This window comes from Dermacentor albipictus, chromosome 8 (assembly GCF_038994185.2).
Source record: "Dermacentor albipictus isolate Rhodes 1998 colony chromosome 8, USDA_Dalb.pri_finalv2, whole genome shotgun sequence".
In the NCBI taxonomy this organism is placed as follows: domain Eukaryota; kingdom Metazoa; phylum Arthropoda; class Arachnida; order Ixodida; family Ixodidae; genus Dermacentor; species Dermacentor albipictus.
Genome location: NC_091828.1, coordinates 105,626,698 through 105,648,369, shown reverse-complemented (window position 1 = coordinate 105,648,369; position 21,672 = coordinate 105,626,698). Strand labels below are relative to the sequence as shown.

The following is a 21,672-nucleotide window of genomic DNA, read 5'->3' as shown; positions in this document are numbered from 1 at the left end:
TGCGTCTGATAGTGCACGCGTACGGGCCTCGTCCTGAAACTTCGCGTTGGACAAACGGGGACAGAGAAAGATGCAAAAGGACTAGCGCAAAGTTTGACGATGAATCAATTCCAAGTGGGCCGGCTCGCAGTGGGGCCTCGTGCAGTTATCGTCGCGCGAGTCGTAAATGAAGTTTCGCTGACCAGAAGACGCGTGTTGCTCGCAACTCTTCGGCGAGACTGCAAATAGTTCGTATTTCAAACTTTCCCTATTGCATAAATAAGGCGCTAGCCACAAAAAAAATATCAGCGCGTAATTTTGTACGTTTTCATTCGTATAGTATAGTGGAACGGTGAAAGCCTAATTCTTTATTGAAAAGAAATAAAACGTATGCTTTGCCGCAAGTATTCTCAAGTTTCACTTCAGTTGGCACTGCAGTTTACTGAGTAAAACGGGGTCAGCAGTGAAATGAACTGCACCGCGGACTTTTGAAGATTGAAATGGTCAGACTCTATGCACTTTGTCCATGTCTGTTGCACACCTCCTCGCTTGCACCGACGAAAACTTTTCAATAGCAGACGCTCCAGGTATCAAGTATGACGCCATTTTGAAATGGTCTCATGATGATTTTATTTGCTTCTGTGATTGGCTAGATGCTGGAGCCGATCGGATAACGATTAGACGATGCGCTGCGGTCACTCTGTTCGCGTATTCTGCTGCAGAGTGACATGATGCCGCAGCTTGACATGTCGCCAGTCGCTAGATCTGCAGCCCACAACGTAACCAGAAAACTGTGCTCGCGAAAAGAAGCTCGAGATCAACATTGACCGGCGCAGCTCGAGTCAACACGGAGAAGGTTGAAACGCAAGCAGACGACACTTGCTGTGTGCCGCAAGTGTTTGAGTGCAGCGAATAATTGTCGTTGTGTATGCTCTTTCTGTGACATTTTATAGAAACAACTTTACGAGCATTGCAACTATTACGAAGATTATTCGTTGATCGTAAAGCTCGAAACAATTAACGGTCACGCCACCTAGGGAGCCAATCGGTTAGCTCCCCAAACCAATGCTTTCCCTAAAGTGACACCAGCTGGGCTGAAAACTCGGGAGAGTGGCATCACTTCGATCGGTAGCGATTCACTTCTTTAAAACCTCATAATAAATTACACGCTTTACGCGGACTGCTTAAATGCATTCCTTAATGATCAGAAGGACCTACCCTAATGACTCAGTAGCACTGTCCAAAATCGTCAAAATCATTCCAGGGTCTTTTTATTGTTATTTTCATCAGCATTTCTCCTACTCTTGTCACTAATTATTTTAATTTTCTTATGCTTTGACTTTGTTAATAGAGCGGTCTTCTTCGTTGTTCTTTTGTTCGCTACTCAATACTTTGGATTAGGTTTGTATCACTTTTCAGTTATGCATTATTAGTGCATTTTCTGACGTCTGTATAACTGAATCGAGCCTTTTTTCTTTCATGTAAATCAGTCTTAGATCTCGCTTTATATATCTGCAGTAGCCTACAACTCATTCGGCTAGCTTCCAACTCACAATAGTTATTCTGCCGGTTTACACCTCCGGCAAACAGGTTCTTCTTCATCATTATCACCATCACTGCAAAAATCACTATCATCATCATCACCATCATAGCACTTATAAGCCAACATGCGTCTCCCCGCAGGCCCGCTGGACCCGAAGAATGGATGCTCTGGCGTCACACTATACATTTCTTCCCTACGTTGTCCCCAGAATTATGTGTTTATCATTCGTGTGTTCCCTATGAAGCCGCGAAGTACCTGGCACGTCACGTGGGCATGAGAGGAGGAGGAAATAACTTTAATGTGTCCTGAGGAACCCCTCCCCACACACTCTTGGTTTAGTGGGCGGCAGGGGTCGCGGGCCGCACCCACGTTGGGACGGGAAGCCCGTGAGCCTCCGCCCTTTCGTGAGCCCTCTGGACGGCCCGGAGCTGGGTCTGGTGGTCGTCGCTTTGCAGGGCGTCCACCCAGTCTTCTTCTTTAGTGAACACGGTGTCGCTTAACGCGGAGCATTGCCAAAGCATGTGCGCTAGCGAGCAGTAAGATTCGCCACAATCCGGACATTGCGGCTCTACTTCTGGTGAATAACGGCTCAGTCTGCCTCTCGAGGGGAACGACCCTGTCTGAAGCATTCTGAATATCGATGACTGTGGTCTAGTGAGTTTAGCGTGGGGGAGTGGGAAGGTCCTCCTCGACAGCTGATAGTGTGTTGTGATTTCGTTGAAGGTGAGCAGCGGGTCTCGGTGCTCCCCTCCCTCCCCGCCACCTCGCTCGCCACGATCGCCGCGGTGCGTGAGTCCTCGCGCGCGTCCGTGCGCCAGCTCGTTGGCGTTGGGAAATTCGGGGTGCACGTCGGCCCCCATGTGGGCTGGAAACCATTTGACGAGGTGCTGACCCGCGGCTCCCTCACTGCCGAGGACGGCCGCCGCTTCCCGGGATATCGAGCCCGAGGCGAATGCTCTTGCCGCCGATCGCGAATCTGTGTAGACGTAAGGACGTTCGGGGTCTCTCATTGCCATGGCTATTGCCACCTGTTCGGCCACTTCGGACGTTACCCCCTTGACCGATGCTGCGTTAATTATTGTGCCATCCCAGCGTACCGAGACGGCCGCGTACCGGTCGCTGCGCCCATACTGGGCCGCGTCTACAAATACCGCCAGGCCCGGGCAGTTGGCGGTCGATTGCAGCAGTGCTCGGGCCCTCGCCTTTCGGCGCCCCTCGTTTAATTGCGGGTGGACGTTTCTGGGAAGCGGTGCTACCTTGAAAGTGCCCCTTACCGCCGCGCTGAGCGCAATCTTGCGTGCGTTGCACTCTGCCTCGGCATTTATCCCTGCTTCTTCTAGGATGCGCCTGCCGGCCCTGGTGGTCGACAGCCGCACGACCTGTGCCTTGGTCTGCGCTTCGATGATTTCTGATAGTGAATTGTGGACCCCTAACCGATCGAGCTGCTCCGTGCTTGTAGTGATCGGGAGACCTAGCACCCTTTTGACGCTCTTGCGCATCAGTGTCTCTATTTTGGCCGCGTCTCTCTTAATCCATTTTAGCGCCGAGGCTACGTAATTGACGTGACTCATGAGAACATGGCCGGGCGTGCTTGATGGAAGATCGGGAAGATCAAACGAGAATTTAAATTTACGATGGAACTTGCGAATAGTTGCGATCAGCTCAGACGAGTGGGTCAACGTAAGTGCTCCAACCATCGCTGCGTGTTTTGGAGTAAACACTTTACTCAAACCAAGAACATCTGAGATCACCACAAGAAACATGTGGAGGGATGACAAATGCGGCAGTGAAGGCCTTTCGTTGGAAAGTGGTTCGAGACCGAAAGGGTCGCATCGTGAACACCCACAAGTTGCTGACTACGTGAATTTGTCATTATAAATTATATTTTTAAAAATATACAATTGTGTAAAATTATATTGTATAATGTTCGTTAGTTTATTTTCTGATTTCATCCTCGTCGTTGCTGTAGTCATCATCAGAATACGCGAAGGTATACCAATGGAAATCCACGCGGTTTCCTCTGGCAGACAGCCTCGCTGTTAGCGAAAAAAATTTGTTTTAGTGCGGAGATGGAACCCACGGCACCACCGCGCTTTTTAGCCTAGCTGCACACTCTTTTCTCATCTGTACTTTGACGATTTAGTCTTCGTAACAATATTCATGTAGAAAATTAAAACGAGAAGCACGATTACTGATTCTCGTGCTAAGGTCGACGAAGAAGAAGTAGTCTACAGGGCGTTGGTGGTGGAGTCTGAGCGTCAAGAACAACAGTCACGGCAGAAGCGAGAACAAGACTCAACAAGTACAAGAGTAAGCTAGAAACATCGACTGGCGTCTCTGGTGAGTGCCACACCCGTGTATGTTCGTGAAAGGCTCGAACCGCTGAACAAAGGAGAGTGGCGAGTGTAAGCTAAATCCGATGACGTCTTCGGATGGTCTCTGTGATCCCCGCGAATGCGAGCCGGCCGATTTCTGAGGCCACTGTGCCTTCAAGTGGAGATCTCTTGCGTCAACCGAGCTGCGAGCTCATTCGCCTCACGTCACGAGGCAAGTCATACGTAAATTCTGAGCACTTGCACTGACAAGGCATATCATTTAACCTATACCATTCTACCTTATGGCACATTCGAATGCTCCTTTTTCGGGCAGCCCTGCGAACAATCAGTGGTCCTTTAAATAGGTAAGCATTATCGTGGCAATAAAACTATCATGGCGCGTTACGATAGTGTTAACAGCCACGTCAATAATGTGACTATAAAGTCATTAGTGTCTGTAGTTCAGCTTCATTGTCATTTTACGCGACCATGGAAACGCTTTGGAAGCGCTCTCAAAGGTCTGGTCTAATCTGCCATTAATGTGCAGAATTGTCTGCTAGACTCATTTGCTGGTTCTTCTCAACGTCGTTCTAATAGCCGCACGAGAAGCTTACGCTATTCTTTCGCTCTGGGGGATCGCGAGGTGGCCATCGGCGACAAAATAAAGCACAAGCTCTGAGTGCCTAGCTCTGTGTCACCAGTGTAAGGCTAGCTACCCGCGGTGCAGTCTGCAGTGAATGCCTGCCAATAGTCGGCGCACAAAACACGATGCACTAGCGTAGAGTGAACGATGAGAAAATTGCATGGACCGCGAACTGGACGGGAATACCTGCCGCGTACGTGAGAAGGTGGAGAGAATGTTTCACGTCAGATTCAAACATTGCTTCCCAACAGCCTTAGTGGCTAAGACAAGCCGGACGGCGAAGAAGAAAGTCCGGGGAACGAACCAATTAATGCACCACTTTAATGGTAAATAGTTGGAATAGCCTAAATATCATGCGTCAAGACGCATTATCGCTTTGAAGGCATGCGCATGATCGATTTTGGAAGAGCTACCCATCTGTCCTTCCAGGTACAATGGCAAGCGGTGACCCAAGGAAGTTCCCGGTAACGAGTGGTCGGGCAGACTCGTTGAATCTGGGCGACGTCGTCTTGGCAGACATCCAAGGAATAAAGGGCTTCTTCTCGGGCGAAGCTATTGACCACGCGTCACCTTGCACTGCGACCGAGGACCGAGCGTGCCATATCGTTCGACACCTCAGTTTGTGGAACGAAGTGCTTTCCCAGGCCAAGCTGGAACTGAGAGAAAGCCCGCGAATGCGCAGCGGGCTGACCGTAGCGAGCATTGACTGCCCGTACATGAGGGACCACTCGCTGGACACACTGCACCGGGTCGCCACGCTGCTGCACTGCCTCGTCAAGAAGCATCACTGCGTGACGCATGTGGACGTCACGATGGGCAGGTTCAACGTTTGCCGCGAGCTCCTGTGCGACGCCTTTCGTGGAAACCAGTTCGTCGAGTCGATGAAGTTGTGGGACTCGTTCAGCCGGCTTCTCAGCCCCCACATGAACTTCTGGGCGGTCATTCCGACCCTGCGAAACTTGAAGCACTTCGAGTGCACCAGTGATGCGGAGTGCGAGCGGCCATTTCTGGACGCACTGACGTCTCTCCTGTTGACGACAAGGTCACTCACATCGCTCCATATTCCTAATTTAGATATAAATCGAAGCCTTGCAAAGGCGTTGTTGAATGCGATCATGGCGTGCCCAACTCTGAGAGAGCTAACGTTGAACGTTATTGTCGTGATCGACACACTGGAAGAAATTTGTGCTACTTTCGTGGAGTACCTGAAGAGTTCGACTGCCTTGACGGCGCTAAACTTTGTGGGAAGGGGCTACCTTTACAGCACTTCTATGCAGTTGGTACTACGAGGACTTGAGAAGAACAGGACGATCACCAGACTACACTTCGGGGAAGCGTTCGTGTCGGAGGAATGTGTGGAAGACGTAGCTAACATTTTTGCAAGAAATACGACGCTGCGCAGTATTCGCATTGCGGCCATCCATCATGACTTCTACAGTTTTTACCTACAGAGGAGTGCTTTCATTTGGGATGTCTTGTTGACATCCATCACGGAGAATGAAACGCTTGAAGAACTTACACTGCCATTTAGCCTCTGGAGGCCACAGACGTGGGCTCTGTTCTTTAGAGCGCTTTCGACGAAGCATAGTCTAAAGCATGTGATCACAAACGGGGTCGTCAAGGATGCCATCGCCTAACAGCAAGTCTGCGAGGCCTTACGAGAAAGTGGCGCAGAGGAGAAGGTCGTTTTTGGACCAGGGCTGGGGGCTTCCTGCTATCGGCACGATTTGCATTTACTCAGGTACCATTGTTTCCGCGACCTCATCGCCTCACAGGCTGATGACGGAGCCGGTGTTCCGCCGCTTGGAAGGCTTCTGGTACGCCCACACTAGCGACAAAAACGCGCGCGACACGCCGCACGCGGCAAGCGCCCGCGCGGCAGACGCGTGCGGGCAAGTCCACAGTCGCGTTTTGCGGCACGCGGCAGCGGCCCGTGGAGTCCCGCGTTGTCTCGTTCCATTCGATACTTCTCGCGACAACGTGCTCTCCGTTCTGCCCATTTCGTCTTCCATCGGAAGTGTGTGTTTTTTTGCGCCACTGCCGGCCACGCTCAGGCATGCCGGATACGGACGAGGAGCTACTGGTGACTGTGAACACTATAATACTTGTTTGTTCTTTACTTGTGCGATGCCGACGTGCCAGACAGCGGACAAGAAAGTTTTGAGTGCGGTACAGGGACACTGAGGGCCAGGCGCACACTCTGCTTCCCCACCTTCACCAATTACTCACCTGCCATGCCAAACTGCTGTCCATAATGTGCCAGCGGTTGGCGCGCAGCTCCTTGTCCGACGCTCGATTTATCATAGAGGTACGCATATCCGCGAACGGTTTCCAAAAACGCCTCCATTGCGAGGCGAATTCTTCGTCGACGCCTCAGTGGCGGTGTGGTAAGGCTTAACAAAAACAGCCCCCTTGACTGGAAATGGCCTCTGAGATTTTACGGCGCGCGTGTCACTGTTCAGTCTCGGAGCCCATAGATTATGATTCTTTGCTTATGCGACAGGTGGCGCCACAACAGCGCGGCTCGTAAAGCGGCTCGCTTCTGATTGGTGGACGTTTCGCGTCTGCCGCGAAAAATGGGTCTCGCACCCATTCGCGCGTTTGCCGCGCGTTGCTGCCGCTTTTCGTGAATCTTGCCGCGCGCGACAGCACCGCTCGCCGCGCGCGTTGTGTCGCGCGCGTTTTTGTCGCTAGTGTGGACGTACTTGCACCAGCTGTGTTCGCAGAACCACGTGACATCGCTGACTGTGACTATTGATCCTGGCACGTACAGGGAGGACCTGTCGTCTGCTCTTGCAGACTATGTTGGAACCACCACCACGCTGAAAAAATTGCGACTGATCTCGGCGTCTGTCCCCTACCCTGCGAATGAAAGTGACCTAGATTGGACGGCAGTGGTAGAGTCGTTGTCGAGGAACAGCAGCTTAGCAGAGCTGTGCGTCAGCGCGACTTGCGTGCCTGAGGAGGACTCTGAGCGCATGGCTTTTGTCGTCAAGCACAGCGAAAACATACGAAGGTTTTCCGCTTCGGTGCAAAAGGGATGGCACTTGGAGGCGTTCGTGAGTCGCTTGTCCGACGGCATATCTCGGAACTACAGCCTCATAAGAGTCGAATTTCCTGGCTACATGAACAACGACTCGTTTGTCATCTGGCACACGGCGAGAAGAAACTCCCGCCTGGTGGCCCGTGCTTCGAGATTCCTCGCAGGTGCTAATGCTGACAAGTAAGTAGCAATAATTGGATGTTCGCACCTCCAGTGCTTTGATGGAAATATTCGCAAGACTTCGTGTGGGGAAGACTAACGCCTGATCATATTGCTTTCAAAAATTTGGATTTCTTCTAGACCTGTCGTTAAACCCTTATTTTCACTGCTAATTTACCGGTCCACTGTCCCTTATAGCATTAGCTCTTATGCGGCGGGGCAGCTACTTTGAAACAAGTGGCGACAACTTCTTGAAACTGAGCCCTAACGAGGTCGCGAGCTCATACTCGAATCGGGCAAAGGCAGTCGAGGTAAGGGCAGCAAGTGCTTCAGGAAATGATGCATTTGGCTATTTTTGAAACATACCGACTCAATCTATCATCTAGATGAGTGATATATGCTTTCTTTATTTAATTGTGTTGAATTGGTATTAGGGCAGCATTTCGTTATGGTGTATATATATAGACAGAGAAGAGCTACAGTGACAACTGGCTTTGTGGCTGAATTGGCTCGAACATGATTTAACGCATGGTATCCCTGCTATTGTTGTGAAATTTCGTGCATTTGGCGACTTCGACTAGATATGAAACCGTCACGACGCTTGGCGCGCTATCGACAGGGCCACTGCGACGGCGCTGGAGCGGGTCTTGCGGCACCGCGCTCTGCTGGCGGAACTTGCCGAAGCGCAGTCCATCGGCGAGGACAAGGCAGCGACCGCTCTCCGAGACGAAGTCAGGTCCTTCGAAGGCTTGCACGATTTCATGCGACTCGCGGGAGTCGTCAAGGAAAGGGTCACGTGTCATCGACGGGAAGACGGGCGCACGCAGCTCGACGACCTCAACGAGCACTGCTGGATCGCGATCCGGTGCTGCCTCGCGCTTGGTGACGTCGTGGACGAATGCGGCCAATCAGAGCCGAGCCGCGTGTGACGTACGCGCGATGCTCTCCTTTGTTGAGTTATGTCCCAGAGATATGATATCTGCCCATATAGGCAGTCGAGAAAGAAAAAGAACTCACACCTACTGCAGCTGGTCGTCATTATTTGCAGGAGCCGTCCACCACCAAATGTCATAACCCAAATGTCCAAACGATAAGTTTATGACAGCGATTTAAGAAAACACACAAGCATGCGCTATGGTGGTTTTGGTGCGGTTTAATAGACAAATTTTGGTATTTGGAATGCAGCTCTGTGAAGTTGAGCGCAAGTATGATATTCTAGCCCCGATGATTAAATGATTAAACTAGCCCCAACGGAAGCCTTAATCAAATTTTATCAGACGGTCTGATCTATCACCTTGATGAGCCTCGTAAACTTATCGTCGCGCGAGTCGTAATTTCCGATGTATCATAGAGGGTTAAGCAATTACCCCCTCCACTCCCCCCTCCCCACCGAAGCCACTACCTAATCGCCCCCCCCCCCCCCCTTGACCTTTCTCGACAGCGATTTTTCGGCTCGTGGAATTTTTTAGGCCGCTGCGGCGAGCTGAGCACCCCTCACTTGTGTGTTTTTCTTGGGCGCGAAACTGGCCAACGCAACCGACCACCGCCTTTGTGTAAGCGACCGAATCGCTCCCTCTCCAGCTGTAATTTTGCCCCTCAGGAGGGCTGAAGATCGTTTAAGTAGGCGGGTACATCAGCGCTGTAGCAAGGAGTGAGCTTTCCCTTCCCCCTCCCTTACTCAGAGACACGTGCTCCAATGCCCAGCACTGCAGTGCTAAGATTCCGTACTGGTACGAGTCCCCTTTCTGTATTGATATATCTCGAAACCATTTAGTGTCATTCAAGCTCACACCTTTCGTTGCACAGAGTTTTTTTTTTGAGACTCCAAAGGAAGATACCTCAAGACATCTTGAGTGGGTGATTTATTATAAAGAAACAATTATGGCGTCGCCCAACTAGCGCAGCGGGTAGTCACCGCGATGTTTTCTTTTTCTAATTTTTATCACTCAGTATTTCTTGTATATGGAATACGGCGGGTAAAATTTATGGCACTGTCCGCTGTGAATTGGTTAACAAAGGCTCAATGCACTGAAAGCCAAAATTCGCGTTCATCACACGTGTCGGAAACGCGTGCGCATTTATCGACATAAGTTGTGGGTCTGTAGATTTGGTGCATCTTCTTTCCTTGTTTCCAAGGGCGTTGTATCACGGATTTTGTTTCAACCAGGCCAGATGAGTTAGTGCTTGACTTTTGATTTCTTTTTTTATACGCACAGTGAAAGGTACAGATCTCTCTGACTACATGAAAGTCAGTAGGCTATGCAGAGTGGTATCAATACAGCTTATGCAGACAACTGCGCCGGAGTCACCCATTTTCACGAATCGATATTTTAGCGCATTACATATTTTTATTGCTTACTTCAAGAGAACAAGTTCATGCCTGGACGAACAAATTTAAACAGCACTGAGGACGGCGCGGTATGCCTCTGCAATGACAGCAAATTAAGCCATAGAGAATCCACCTGCCTCATGTGTTAACAGAAATGTGTGCCTGGACAAATGGAAAGATGTCAAAGTCGTAAATTGCTTTAACAGTGCTGTTCGAATAGACCCTATACCTTCTCCAATTGCTGGTTGAAGGGTGCACCGAAACCTGGGAAGTATATATAGGGATATAACCACTAGGTGAGAGGAGTGGACCGCATCGACAGGTATATTTCAAATGTACGAAGATATACGAAATATACCAAATATATGAAATAGACGAAGGTCAGCTCTAGCAAATGGGCCGTCAGGAGCCCCACATATTTCCTCGGCATTGTTGCCTGCAATGTCCGAGTCCAATGTGGTCGCGGCGCAACAGATTTCCACCTTCAACACAAAGAGTTAACGTCTCTCCTGTCCTTCAAGCAGGCTGTAGCTGAAATGTTAACGAGGTGTAACCCAAATTGAAACGGTACGAGGAAATGAAGGTGCGAATTTAGACCGTTTTGGTTCACAACGCAAGAAAAAATGGCTTGGAATGTTCAAATTCGTCATCTGAACATGTCCTCGTTCATCGTCCAAAATGCGCCCCAAATGAATAGCGTCAGGCCCAGTAGTGGGTAGATATCCCACACCCCAGCATTACTAAGTCTCAGCAGAGTGATGGCCGCGCCAGCAAAATGGCTCCAACCCGGGCACTCAGCGTGGAGGACACCCACGCCCGAAATAAGCGTCGCGCGGAACAGGAGCCTTTTTCCTACGCAGCGCTACGTGCTTCAGACTGCGAATGTACGTTTACAATGTATACGTATAATTTTGGAATAAGATATTCAATTACGTACAGCCCGATAATTCAAATAAAGTTGACAATTTCTACCGCGATACGATGTTTAATGTGAGACAATGATAATGCTCAACTCTCTGAGATGTTCAACTTCAAGAGTAATGTTCAAGAGTTAATGCTCAACTCTGAGATGACGCGCAACAACGCCTGAACCAAACATGTCTCCCTGTTTGTTCACAAACACAACAGCACGCAAACAGCATCGGAGCACGCAGCGCAACGTTTAACATCAACTCACCACTCTCGTATTGGGCTAAACTCCAATGAATTGCACAATTACCACCATCATCATCGTTAATTACTGTCAATCAACGCAAACAGGATACCAAGCTTAGCTCACATTGTACCCCCAGTGCGTGGGATACGCGAATATTAAACCGAAGGCTCGTTATTTTTATTAGCATATGTTCCGCAGATTCACGATCACATTTTGGCAAGGGCTGTAGCTGGTGGAGTCCGGTTGCTTCGTAGCCTGGTGCTGGTTGCTGGTCTGACTTAAACTGATTTAATTGACTTAATAAATTAAACGTGTTTGAATAATCGCGTCGAGGGTTTGACGGGAGCATCGCGAAAATATTGAAATCGATCTCGAATGGCGGCGCCCGAGCAGTGACTGGGCGGATGTGGGAGGGCGACTGTCGACTGCTTTTCGGAGTCCCGAGCGATGCCGAACGGGGCGCTTCTCCTCGTTACACCCACGCGGGCCGAAGCGGTAGGTTTGAAACGCCTAGCAGTTCAAGACATGTCGTAGCAACCCAGTCGTTGATCGTTGTGCCATTCCCAGTGTACTAAAGACGTGGCATGGCCTGGTTGCCGGTTCTGCAGCATGTGTTCGACAGGGCGATGGAGTTCATGTCGATTCCAGGAACTTATATAGCGTCCGAGCATCTATGTGTGGCTATTCAATAAAGGTGCCGGTTTTACTCAAACCTCCCAACCAAGTGACATTCCTTCCAACTGTAAAAAAAAAGAGCTGGCAATTTAAATTCCTATACCTTTTTCTTTCCTTTCCCCTCGCGTATTGCGATTTCTTGCATATATCAGTTGGAGTTCACTTTTCAGATTCGCATTTTTCTTATTTCTTGTTTAATTGCACTTTACAGTGATTCACTAGTACCGTGCATATTATTTAATTCTGTGCTAACCGCCATTTTATCAAGCGATTATACACTTGTGTTTCAAACTTTGTTGCACGTCTTAAATTCTATGATGGGATTCTGCAACCCTAGGTAACTGCCCTTCAACGTTTCGAAAAGCGCCCGGCAAAGTTTTGGTTATTCAAATAATAGACGGAAAACCCTTCATGAAAAGCAATGAATCGACAAACGGAAAAGAAATATTGATTCATAGTCATTGATAGTCATCATTGTTAAGTCAATCATTGACAGTCGTCGCGGAAGGCGTATGGTATCCTTTAGAAATAACAATACTATCAGGATGGGCTTCACTGCCAGGTCATGACACCGCTGACAAGCTTGTCCTCGATGCTCTTAATCGGGCGCTTGGCATTGGGCCGGCAGTTGCAGCAGAATGTCTACAGCGATCTTCCACCCTTGAGCTCTCGCCTAAAGAGACGTCAGTTCCCTTCTCTCGAGCCACCGCTCGCGAGATGACAGGCAAGACTACTCCGACACGCTCTGACAAGCCCGTTTCTTCCTTATGCGCGGCGCCATATAATCTATGAAGGTGCTGGACCTCTTCCGCAATAGTCACGCTGCTGCGGTTACCCCAATACAGACGGCATACTCTGGAGTTGTTCATTTATTTTGCCTCCTCTTTCCCATTGCACTCCTCTGCCCCCTTCTGCAGCTTGGTTTATCTTTGGCTCATGGGAAGATCAGCAATCCCTGCCAGCCGCCATTGAAGCGGCTCTCAAACATCGTACCGGGGCAAAAAGCAAAATTAGCAATTTTTTTCAACTGCAGTGAGTAACGTCCTGGTCTTGCACAACGCCCGGATGCCTGAAGAGCGAAGGGAGCGCCAGAACGCCGGGAATTTGTTCCGAAGGCCATCATCTATTCGAGTTCAGTGAAGTTTTGCTCTCTCTTTCTCTACGAACTGTCGTCACGCATTGTCGTCGCGCAGCCCTCACTGGCTGGTGGCACCACCACATAGAGTGCAGGACTGTAAGTGGTGGGACCTTGTTTGTCGGGATTCTTGTTTTGTAAAAAAAGAAATGTCATGTGCGAGCTGTTCATCGCTTTATTTGGCTACCTACTTTATAGATAGAAAATTTAGCCGCGTTGAGCCGCTGTAGCTGACAAAACACGAATTAAAGTATCCGAACATAAACCATTAGTCGTAGTTATGCACTTCATGCTGGAACGTGCCGCGTTTGTACTTATTTTCGTCAATGAAGATACGTGAAACTGTTTGGTATTCTGCTGTCAAAGGAAGGGGACCATATACGCGCGCATTGTGCATGGAGCCAAAGCTGCAGCCACCCCTTCATCCCGACACAATTAACAACCTTCGAGATTACTCTGCCGACAGAAGCATTTCTTCGGGATAGTTTTGAAGATGGAAACAGTGTTCCGGCACTAGAATTAACAACCATTGAAAAACTTTTTACTTACCACAGTTCTTTTATTCTAACGTAATTTACAACGACACAAAAAAATGTGTAACGCAAGTGTCAACGCTGAGGACGACAAAATCGACATGCATGGTTGGTTAAATGATTCTAAACAGATAGCGCTGTGTTTGTGTGCAGGCGTGTTCCCACGTCCTTGATCGGTCGCGCCTACATATTTTATCATATATTCAAACCAACTAGGCCACCAACTTGTTTTAACTAAAGTACTCAGCACAGTGTCAAGCGCGCACAGGTAAACACGAACACATTTCGATCGATATTCGATTTCAATATTCTGGGACGAGGAATCTTGGCCTCAGCAATCGAATTCACCTTGACCTATCTCTCGCTTCTACGCGACTGAAACGTCGAAAGCACAGCGCGTACGAAGCTGCCGGCACCACGCGCACTCTGCAAGCATCGCAGATCGCTGTGAAGATGAGGGCGGAGCGTGCGCTCTTTGGCCACGTCGCTGATCGCTTTCAAGACACACGAGCGCCGGCAACGCGTCCCTACGGTGCAAAGGCGTCCACTACGGCGTCCGCGATTCGCGTAGCCAAGGCCGCAGTAAACGCCGCGGTGGTCTCCACTGTGTACGGAGCGGCGGGAGAGGAGGACATCGAGGCACCCTGGCAGCCGTCGGAGAAGGACGCCCCTCCTCCCTCGCCTGATGCCCTTCCTCGCACGCGACAGGAGAGAGAGAGCGCATTCGGGCCGCGTCCCTCGCTCGCGCACGCGAGATTGAATCGCGTTTGCCGGATTACTCACACCCTTTTATGTTCACGGCGTCCAGACCCTTTTCACGCTTACAAACAGGCGTCCCAGAAGACTTCCGGTTAAGCCCTCTGGAACAACGCAAGTAAGTATAGGCTATAAACTTACAGAACCCTCCAGCTGGCATAAGTTTTGCTAAGAAGTTGGAATGTTCTACAAATTAATTTCATTGTTCAGTGCCACAAAAAAAAACCCATACATGAGATCTGCGCATGCCGCACTTTCTTGATATCTGCACACGTCAAGAACATGTGCCTACAGTAATTTATGCGCCATATACTTCCCTCTTCTTGTAAAACTTGACTGTCAGAAATGCATGACCGGAAGTTTTCTGGGGTCATGAATGCACTGCTGCCACAGCGTGGATGAAAAAGGTCTTATGCCGTGATCATGCACGGGGACCACCGCAGTGCCCAAGCACGAACAGCGAAGGCGCTCGCTGACGCTACATTGGTCTGGACAGCGGGATGCTTTGTTTTGGCGGTTGTGCTTGTGTGACGTCAGCAATAGCTTCGCTGTACATCCATTTTAACACGGTGGAACGGAAGATGTACTTTCTTCATGCTTATTCTTCACTTCATTCGTGTTTTACTCGTATCGTATTCCACACGCAGTTACGGTGGGCCTCATCTAGTTCCCGCGGCCGTCCTGCAACGTAGGACACGCTCGTTCTATTCACGAGTAGACTCGGTGGCCACGGATCCGCGTTGGCCCACCTTCTTCCGTCGCGAACCACCAACGTTTGTCGATCGAGGTACTTCGGCTCTTGGCTCACACGATGCGAATCGCGCAGTGGGACGAGACGGCAAGGAATTTTCATTTTAAAGCCTCCTCGCGAGAGTAACCTCGCGAGCTGCGTCCGTGATCTTGTCATGGCTGGAGCGTAATCGCTGGATTAACGCGCAACTGTACTCTAATTGGCCAGAAGAAAGCACGCAGCCGTAGGAGCGCTTGCGTTTTTCTTTCTTCTGTTTCGACAGGTATCTTCCGACGGGGCGGCATCTTGGCTTTGCAGATTCCCACGTACTGCAATACATACCGAGCCACTGGTTCGTCGAGGGCAGCGAATAGATAAAAAAATCCCAGAGGCCGGCTCAGCGCTTTCGCCACGAGAGCTTCTTCCTCCCGTTAGTCCCTTCGAAAAAAAAATTCCAACAGCGAAGTGTGGGTATTTCTGTGTGGCAGTTTTACGTCTGCGGGGACTTCTTGTTAGGGATTGTTACCTCCGTTACCCTTCAAAATGTGGCTTTGGCTAGATGCTGGTGATGGCATGCAGTGCGGTTTGGTTCGTATGCTGGTATTATGGCTATTGCTTAGACAATTTTTTGCAAGCATTTCTCGTTCGAGTGAACCAAACGATCTTAATAATTGTGCGGAGAATTCTGTAATATCTTGTGGTTACGAGCGCAAGTGGAAATACTTGAACCACATGCAGTCTGCTCAACTGTTTAACAAGAGACCTCAGAGAAACCGTCCGACATAACAAAGCAGATCGAAAGGCCACCCCGAACTCTAATTTTTCGAAAATCCTCTTAAAAAGGTTCAGGACATAAATCGAAGTTCTGCTCCCATCAGTCACTAGAATTGAACTTTTTCTCTCAAGTGCAACCAACTTTAATAAAATCCGTCCAGGGGTTATCTCGCGAAATCGTTTCTCCGTGTTACATGTACTTGAATAGGCCGCGTTGGAGTTGTGGCCGAGGTAACGCTTCCTCTTAACGCCGGAAAGCTTTCGGGCCTGCTCAATAAGTAGTCGGTGAGTACTACATGGCTTCCAAGAACGACATACATCCCCGGAGGAGCCACTTATATTCATTACTCGTCATCTACTGGATGTCGGTTCACAAATCAACCGGTGGAAGTCCCGGCACTCTTTCAACACGTTTCCAGAGGCATCTGGCAGACGGCAGCAGCGGGAAAGTAAAAAAAAAAAAGACGGATTGTTTCTCACTGCGCGCGGAAAACGCTCCTCTCTTTTAAAGCAAAAAAAAAGAAGGTTGTGCCTGACTAAATAAAACTAAGAAACGTTTACCAACTGCCCACTAAAAACAACAGAGTGTGTGCTGTTGAAAGCGTTTCAAGTTGGAAACTTTAAGTGGCAGTCGAGCACAAAAACAAGCTTAGTCCGTGCGTGCTCGTGAAAGGTCACAATGCGCTCCTGCCTTGTCCGGCTTCGTCCCCGCTTGCTCCATCATGACTTGAGTGAAGAGTTGCGGCAGATGGAACTGGGTCGTGCTTTGAGGCATTTACGAGAGAAACGCGCGAGTTCACTTTTATCGGAACCTTCCGTTCCTCTCGTTGAAGAGTGCGGCGCGTCATTTTCTTTGATTTAGTCATTAGCCCATTGCTGGATTGAACTAAAATTAATAATAAACATCCTCAAGCAATTGCGGCAAGTTAAATGCTTTTGCAGAGCATAGACGGGCGTGCGGATGCTTTTCGCCTTTGCCCGCAAGGAGGCGTCTTTCTCTCCTGGCGGTAGTTTCAAGTTGAATTATTTGAATTGAAAGTTGAATTCGAATTGAATTAGCAGAGCTGAAAGTCGGAAGAAATTCCGCTATCCGAGTGAAGCTTGATTTCTTCGGTGGCGATCAATACCCTAGTGCAAAGGAAATCCATCTCGCCTTTTGAAAGTACAGCTTACTAATATGAGGAGAACTGTGATAATTCGCAGCTATCCCTAAATTTACTTTCTGTAGCGTACTACTATTATAGCCGATGATCAAGCACAAATATACAGCCATGCTGCTTCGTTCGGCAAAATTTACCTCCAAGATCACGTGTTGGAGGCTTGAATGAAGCAGCTGGTTTATTCGAGCGAGCTGATGGCACGCATTTGTGCTGAAATGTCGCGGAATGAGGAGATGTGACGTACGTGCATTCATGCTGCGTAAAGGCAGGATTGCAAGAATAACGCAGTGGACAATCACGAACGCCGTTGTTCCTTGTTGTCCTCGTTCTACATACGTCCCTGTATGCGCACGTGCTTCTAGATACACTCAACCCCTACCCCGTCGCCCAGTCGTTCAGTGTATAAATATTTCTTTATTTTGAGCTACCGTGAGCCAATGCATAATATGTAGTGAGGAGTGAATCAGAACAATAAAAAACAATGAAATGTACAGTAGGAAAAAGCATATCTTTTACTTCCTGCGTGTGTTCTAGTAAGCCAAGACACTATTACTTTTTCTTGAAGCATCATTATTCGTCTGCGTTCGCATTTTCATGCACTTTGCTAATTAACTTTCGGCAAAGAGCGGTGGCACGTCAATGGAGACACTTATGAACGGAGCGGCTTGCCCACGCCACATTACGCGACCATCAACGTTATCACGGCCAGATGCGCTGTTTTGGAATAAATATTTTATTAACATAGCAAACTTTGAAGATGTCATGCAGCACTATGGACAAGCTTTTTCGTTAGCGCATGCCTTTTAATCTATTGTCAAAATCACTCGAAGGGACGTAAGTGCGCCGCTAGCATTGACGCCATATATCTATTAAGTGCAGAGCTCACTAATGCGGCTCTCCCGGCCTGGCACCCTTTCGGTGTTTTCCAGCAGTGCTTAGAAACACTGAGATAGCACGGGTTGTGTCAGCGCCTCCTAGAGGGTTCGATGCCCTTAAGCGGGGGCTGCATGGGGCCGTTTTTCTCCTGCGATTATCGCGCGACAAAAAAAAAAAACTGGCTGTGGCTTAGCTAATGCCAAGCCCAGGATGCGAAGCATACTAGCCTTTATTTTAACACGACAGCGTTAAGGAGCTCGTGTCGCAGAAAAGCCGGTGTCGTCGGCTGAGGCGTGTGGCGCTTGCTCAGGCGCACAGTTCGTTGTCGCGCCGAACGCTGCGTCGCTCGACGCTCACCGCGTCCGATGCGGGGCGCGTAGTCGCTGCGCCGTAGCAAAGCCACCTACAGAAACAGGCTCTGTAGCACGCCGCAACCTTCGCTTCTCATTCCAACGAGCAGCTCTGTCTCCAGGAGGCATCTCACCTCGTGAGTGTCTAGCAGAGGCAAGCGCAGCTGCTTATATACCGCCGCGACGCCGCGAGCGACGGCGCGAGTTGGAGCCCCGTTTCTCCTCTGTCGTGACGTCCACGGTGTCACGTGGTATTGAAGGCGACACCGCCGCGCCTAGGGAGCTGGGTTGAGCTCTAGTAATATGCTTCGCATAAAAACGCGCTGGTGGGACGCCGGCCAGGCTACATGAGGCGTACGAGCGGCGAACGCCGCCGCAGTGTGGCCAGACGAGGCAAAAATGTTTTGGCTACCACTAAATGAACGAACAATGCTTACATGTAGTTTGCTTGTGTTGTAATTGTACTGGAGCGCAATATCGTGCCTGGAAGTCAACCAGTGCGCACGTGCAACACGCCCCCTACTTATCGCCGCGCTTTTTATATACCCGGTTGCGTTTCGGAATAAAGTGCTTTTTAACGCGATAGCGTTAAGGAGCTCGTGTCGCAGAAAAGCCGGTGTCGTCGGCGTCGGGTGTCGGCGTCCGCGGCGTTGACCGTGAGCGATAAATCACGGCAGGCACTTCATAAATAAAAAGCAACTTCCAAGATTGGCCCGGTGGGAATCGAACCCAGGTCTCCGGAGTGTGAGACGGAGACGCTACCACTCCGCCACGAGTTCGATGCTTCCAAGCGGTGCAAACGCGCCTCTAGTGAATGCGGTGTTGCCTTCGAAACGAGCCGTGGAAAGTTATACTGCGGTGTATATCGGTAATTATGAACATGTAACGTACAGAAGTCACAATTACACGAGTTGCGAAGTGCGTTTCCGCTGCATTTCTTCTGCGCTTTCCGCACACGCAGAGCCATCTTGCGGCAAACACAGAAGACCCCCTCCTCTCAATGTACGGCGCTGCCCCGACAGGAGGCGCGCCGCGCGCGCATTGGGACCGCTGCCAGGCGCGTCGCGGGACTCCCTCTCCCCTGACGACGCTTCGCGTGCTCCCGGTTTAGATTACTATCTATCTCTCTGCCCGTGCGGATCACGACGTTTGATGACGTAGATCGTTTCCCCTCCGAGACACCGAGCTCTTTGGTTCGTTTCTTTCGCTCAGGCGCACGTTTCGTTGCCGCGGCGAACGCTGCGTTGCTCGACGCTCACCGCGTGATAGGTGGGCGCTAAGTCCGATGCGGGGCGCCTCGTAAGTGATCCCTGCGCCGTAGCGCATTGTCTTACACCCCTTGGCGGGTCGACGGGAACGCTGTCGCGTCCCACTCTTGAAGGCGAAGCTTAAGCGTCCTCCAATTTTTGTTACCTGCTACTCGTCTGGCTTACAGTAATAATTAAATTATGCAATAAATACCCCACTAATATGTCTATACACGTTACCAGGTATGTTTAGTATTGTATCGATGTTTTTGTGGATGTTCAGCGGAGAGAGTTGGCCGGAAATGTTTCGCCTGGCGACCTTGTGCGACTGAAACGGGTGTGCGGATTGCGCAGAGTTTCAGCGCGCGCGCGTGAAGTGTTCAAGGGACGGCAAGGAACGGCGAGACGGCTGGCGGCTCCCGCCGAAAACAGACGGAAGTGACTCCGACAGGCATTTCCGGTAGCGTCAGACGCGTGCGTGCCGCGTCGAAATCTAGCCGGTCCTGATTGGCGGCGGCGGGCGTTTTTCTCGACGCCGGGCGTCAAATTGGCGCCGTGAGGCGAAAATCGCCTCAGAAACGCTCCATGTATTCCGGGCTTTACGGCGTTCACCACTCGCAGGCCACGTGAACGAGTGCGACGGGCTGTCTGTGCACTTATCTGTGGGAAGCTGGCGTGATAATAGCTAACCGATGAAAAAATAATGTTTCTGTGAACGTAACCCATATGGGGTCGTCTCAAATGATGATTAAATGTGCAGGGAGATAAAGAACAAAACAGTTACAAAATGAATTGATAAGGTCTCCAACAAAGAAATATAAACCGGCTGGGATATGAGAAATTACGCTATAAAAACAATTGAGGAGCTCCTCAGCGAAGGCATGGAAACGGGCGGAGCAAGTGACAAGCGTTCGGCCGAGGAGAAATACGCAGTTCATGTGCCAGCCCAACCATGGCTCGAGCCTGTACATCGTAGTGGCTTGCAAAACGACTATGATGCTTCGTCGTTTGCCTTTTCCAAATTGCTCCAGTCTAGTAAAATTGACCAGCGTCAAATCCTTGTCGAATAATGCAACTCAAGAACAAGAATGTATAGAGTAATCTTTTTTTTTTCGTAAGTCGTCCTTCCCCATTAGGTGGTTTTCGATGTAACAAGGCAATACATCAGCTTATGGCGAAACTCAGAACAGATTGTAAACGTCAATTTTACCGGTCAAGTGCGCCTCAACGAAGCGAGCTGTGGATACACTCGGATTGGGAAGCTTTAGGATATCAAACGCCGCCAAATGGCAAGTCCGTCCTGCGGAAACCCGCACAGAGCTGGAGCTTTCATCAAAGGGAGAAAATTGGCACTGTAGGGACTGTAGCGCAAAACTGCATGTTAAAAATATTGAAACACCCGCGAGACTTTCTCTCAAAGAAAACTTAAGGATGAAGGAAAATTTGCCCTGGTCTCGAGAACGTAACCGCGACCAACACCTTTCCGCGTTGGTCACTCTACCATTTCAGCAAAGCAGTCGTCTTGCAGATTGCAAGGGCAGTTAGAAATAAAAACCGAAGCTTCAAAACACGGAATACGACAACTCAATTCCGCGAAAGCACATAAAGTGAAGAAAGTTTCAGAAAAGGGAACGAAACTGCGAAGAAAACTGTTTGGTTTCCTGTCAGCTTCGTGTTAAAGGCGGATGTCAATTTTCATATTTCTCCAAATATTGCAGAACCCGCTGAAAGGCCGTAATGTAGGTGGCTTGGGGAAAAGTACGGGTTTCTACCACTTCAGTATCGAGCGTCGCGAGTTTGCAGCACAAAGTTTAAGCAAGAGAAGCTTTCTACAAAACAAGGGAAGAAATCTCTTTAGAAAGAATTTTCGATAAGTTTCGTTCATTTACGCGAAGAAACATAATCCCCAGGACAAATATAGGTGTAGTGGCAGAGAGATGCAGAGAGATGCAAATGAGAGAAAGCCAGGGAGGTTAACCTAAGTTAAAGCCTCCGGTTTGCTACCCTGCACTAGGGTAAGGGAAAGGGGAAGTAAAGAAGGAAAGAAGAGTGGTGAATAAAATTAGAACGTGAAAAAAGTGAAAGAGGACGGAATGGTATCATAGCCTTTCTAATAGGCCAGTACCAGTCGTTTTTTGCCGGGTTGCAAAGAAAGCTCGCGAAATACGAAAAAAAAAACACGGGACCGGGTTACCCCAAGGAAATTCCTGATGTTTTATTCTCCCACCCGTCGCCTGTGTCTCAGGCGTATAATGGTTGCAGTGTGGGG

General features: G+C 49.5%; 2 protein-coding genes across 2 annotated transcripts in view; both read left to right on the top strand.

The window, feature by feature from the left end:
• Positions 1 to 21,672, top strand: part of LOC139048936 (uncharacterized) — a 281,518-nt gene that overhangs the window by 18,238 nt on the left and 241,608 nt on the right. The window lies entirely within an intron of this gene.
• On the top strand, positions 3,750 to 6,302 carry LOC139048535 (uncharacterized). Its single transcript, XM_070522938.1, has 2 exons — positions 3,750 to 3,862; positions 4,910 to 6,302. Exon 2 carries the CDS (start codon positions 4,915 to 4,917, stop codon positions 6,115 to 6,117), a length of 1,203 nt encoding a protein of 400 aa, XP_070379039.1. The 5' UTR covers positions 3,750 to 3,862; positions 4,910 to 4,914; the 3' UTR covers positions 6,118 to 6,302.

Excerpts from the sequence above, each read along its gene's own strand:
- LOC139048535 (XM_070522938.1), top strand. The coding sequence starts at position 4,915 with ATGGCAAGCGGTGACCCAAGGAAGTTCCCGGTAACGAGTGGTCGGGCA.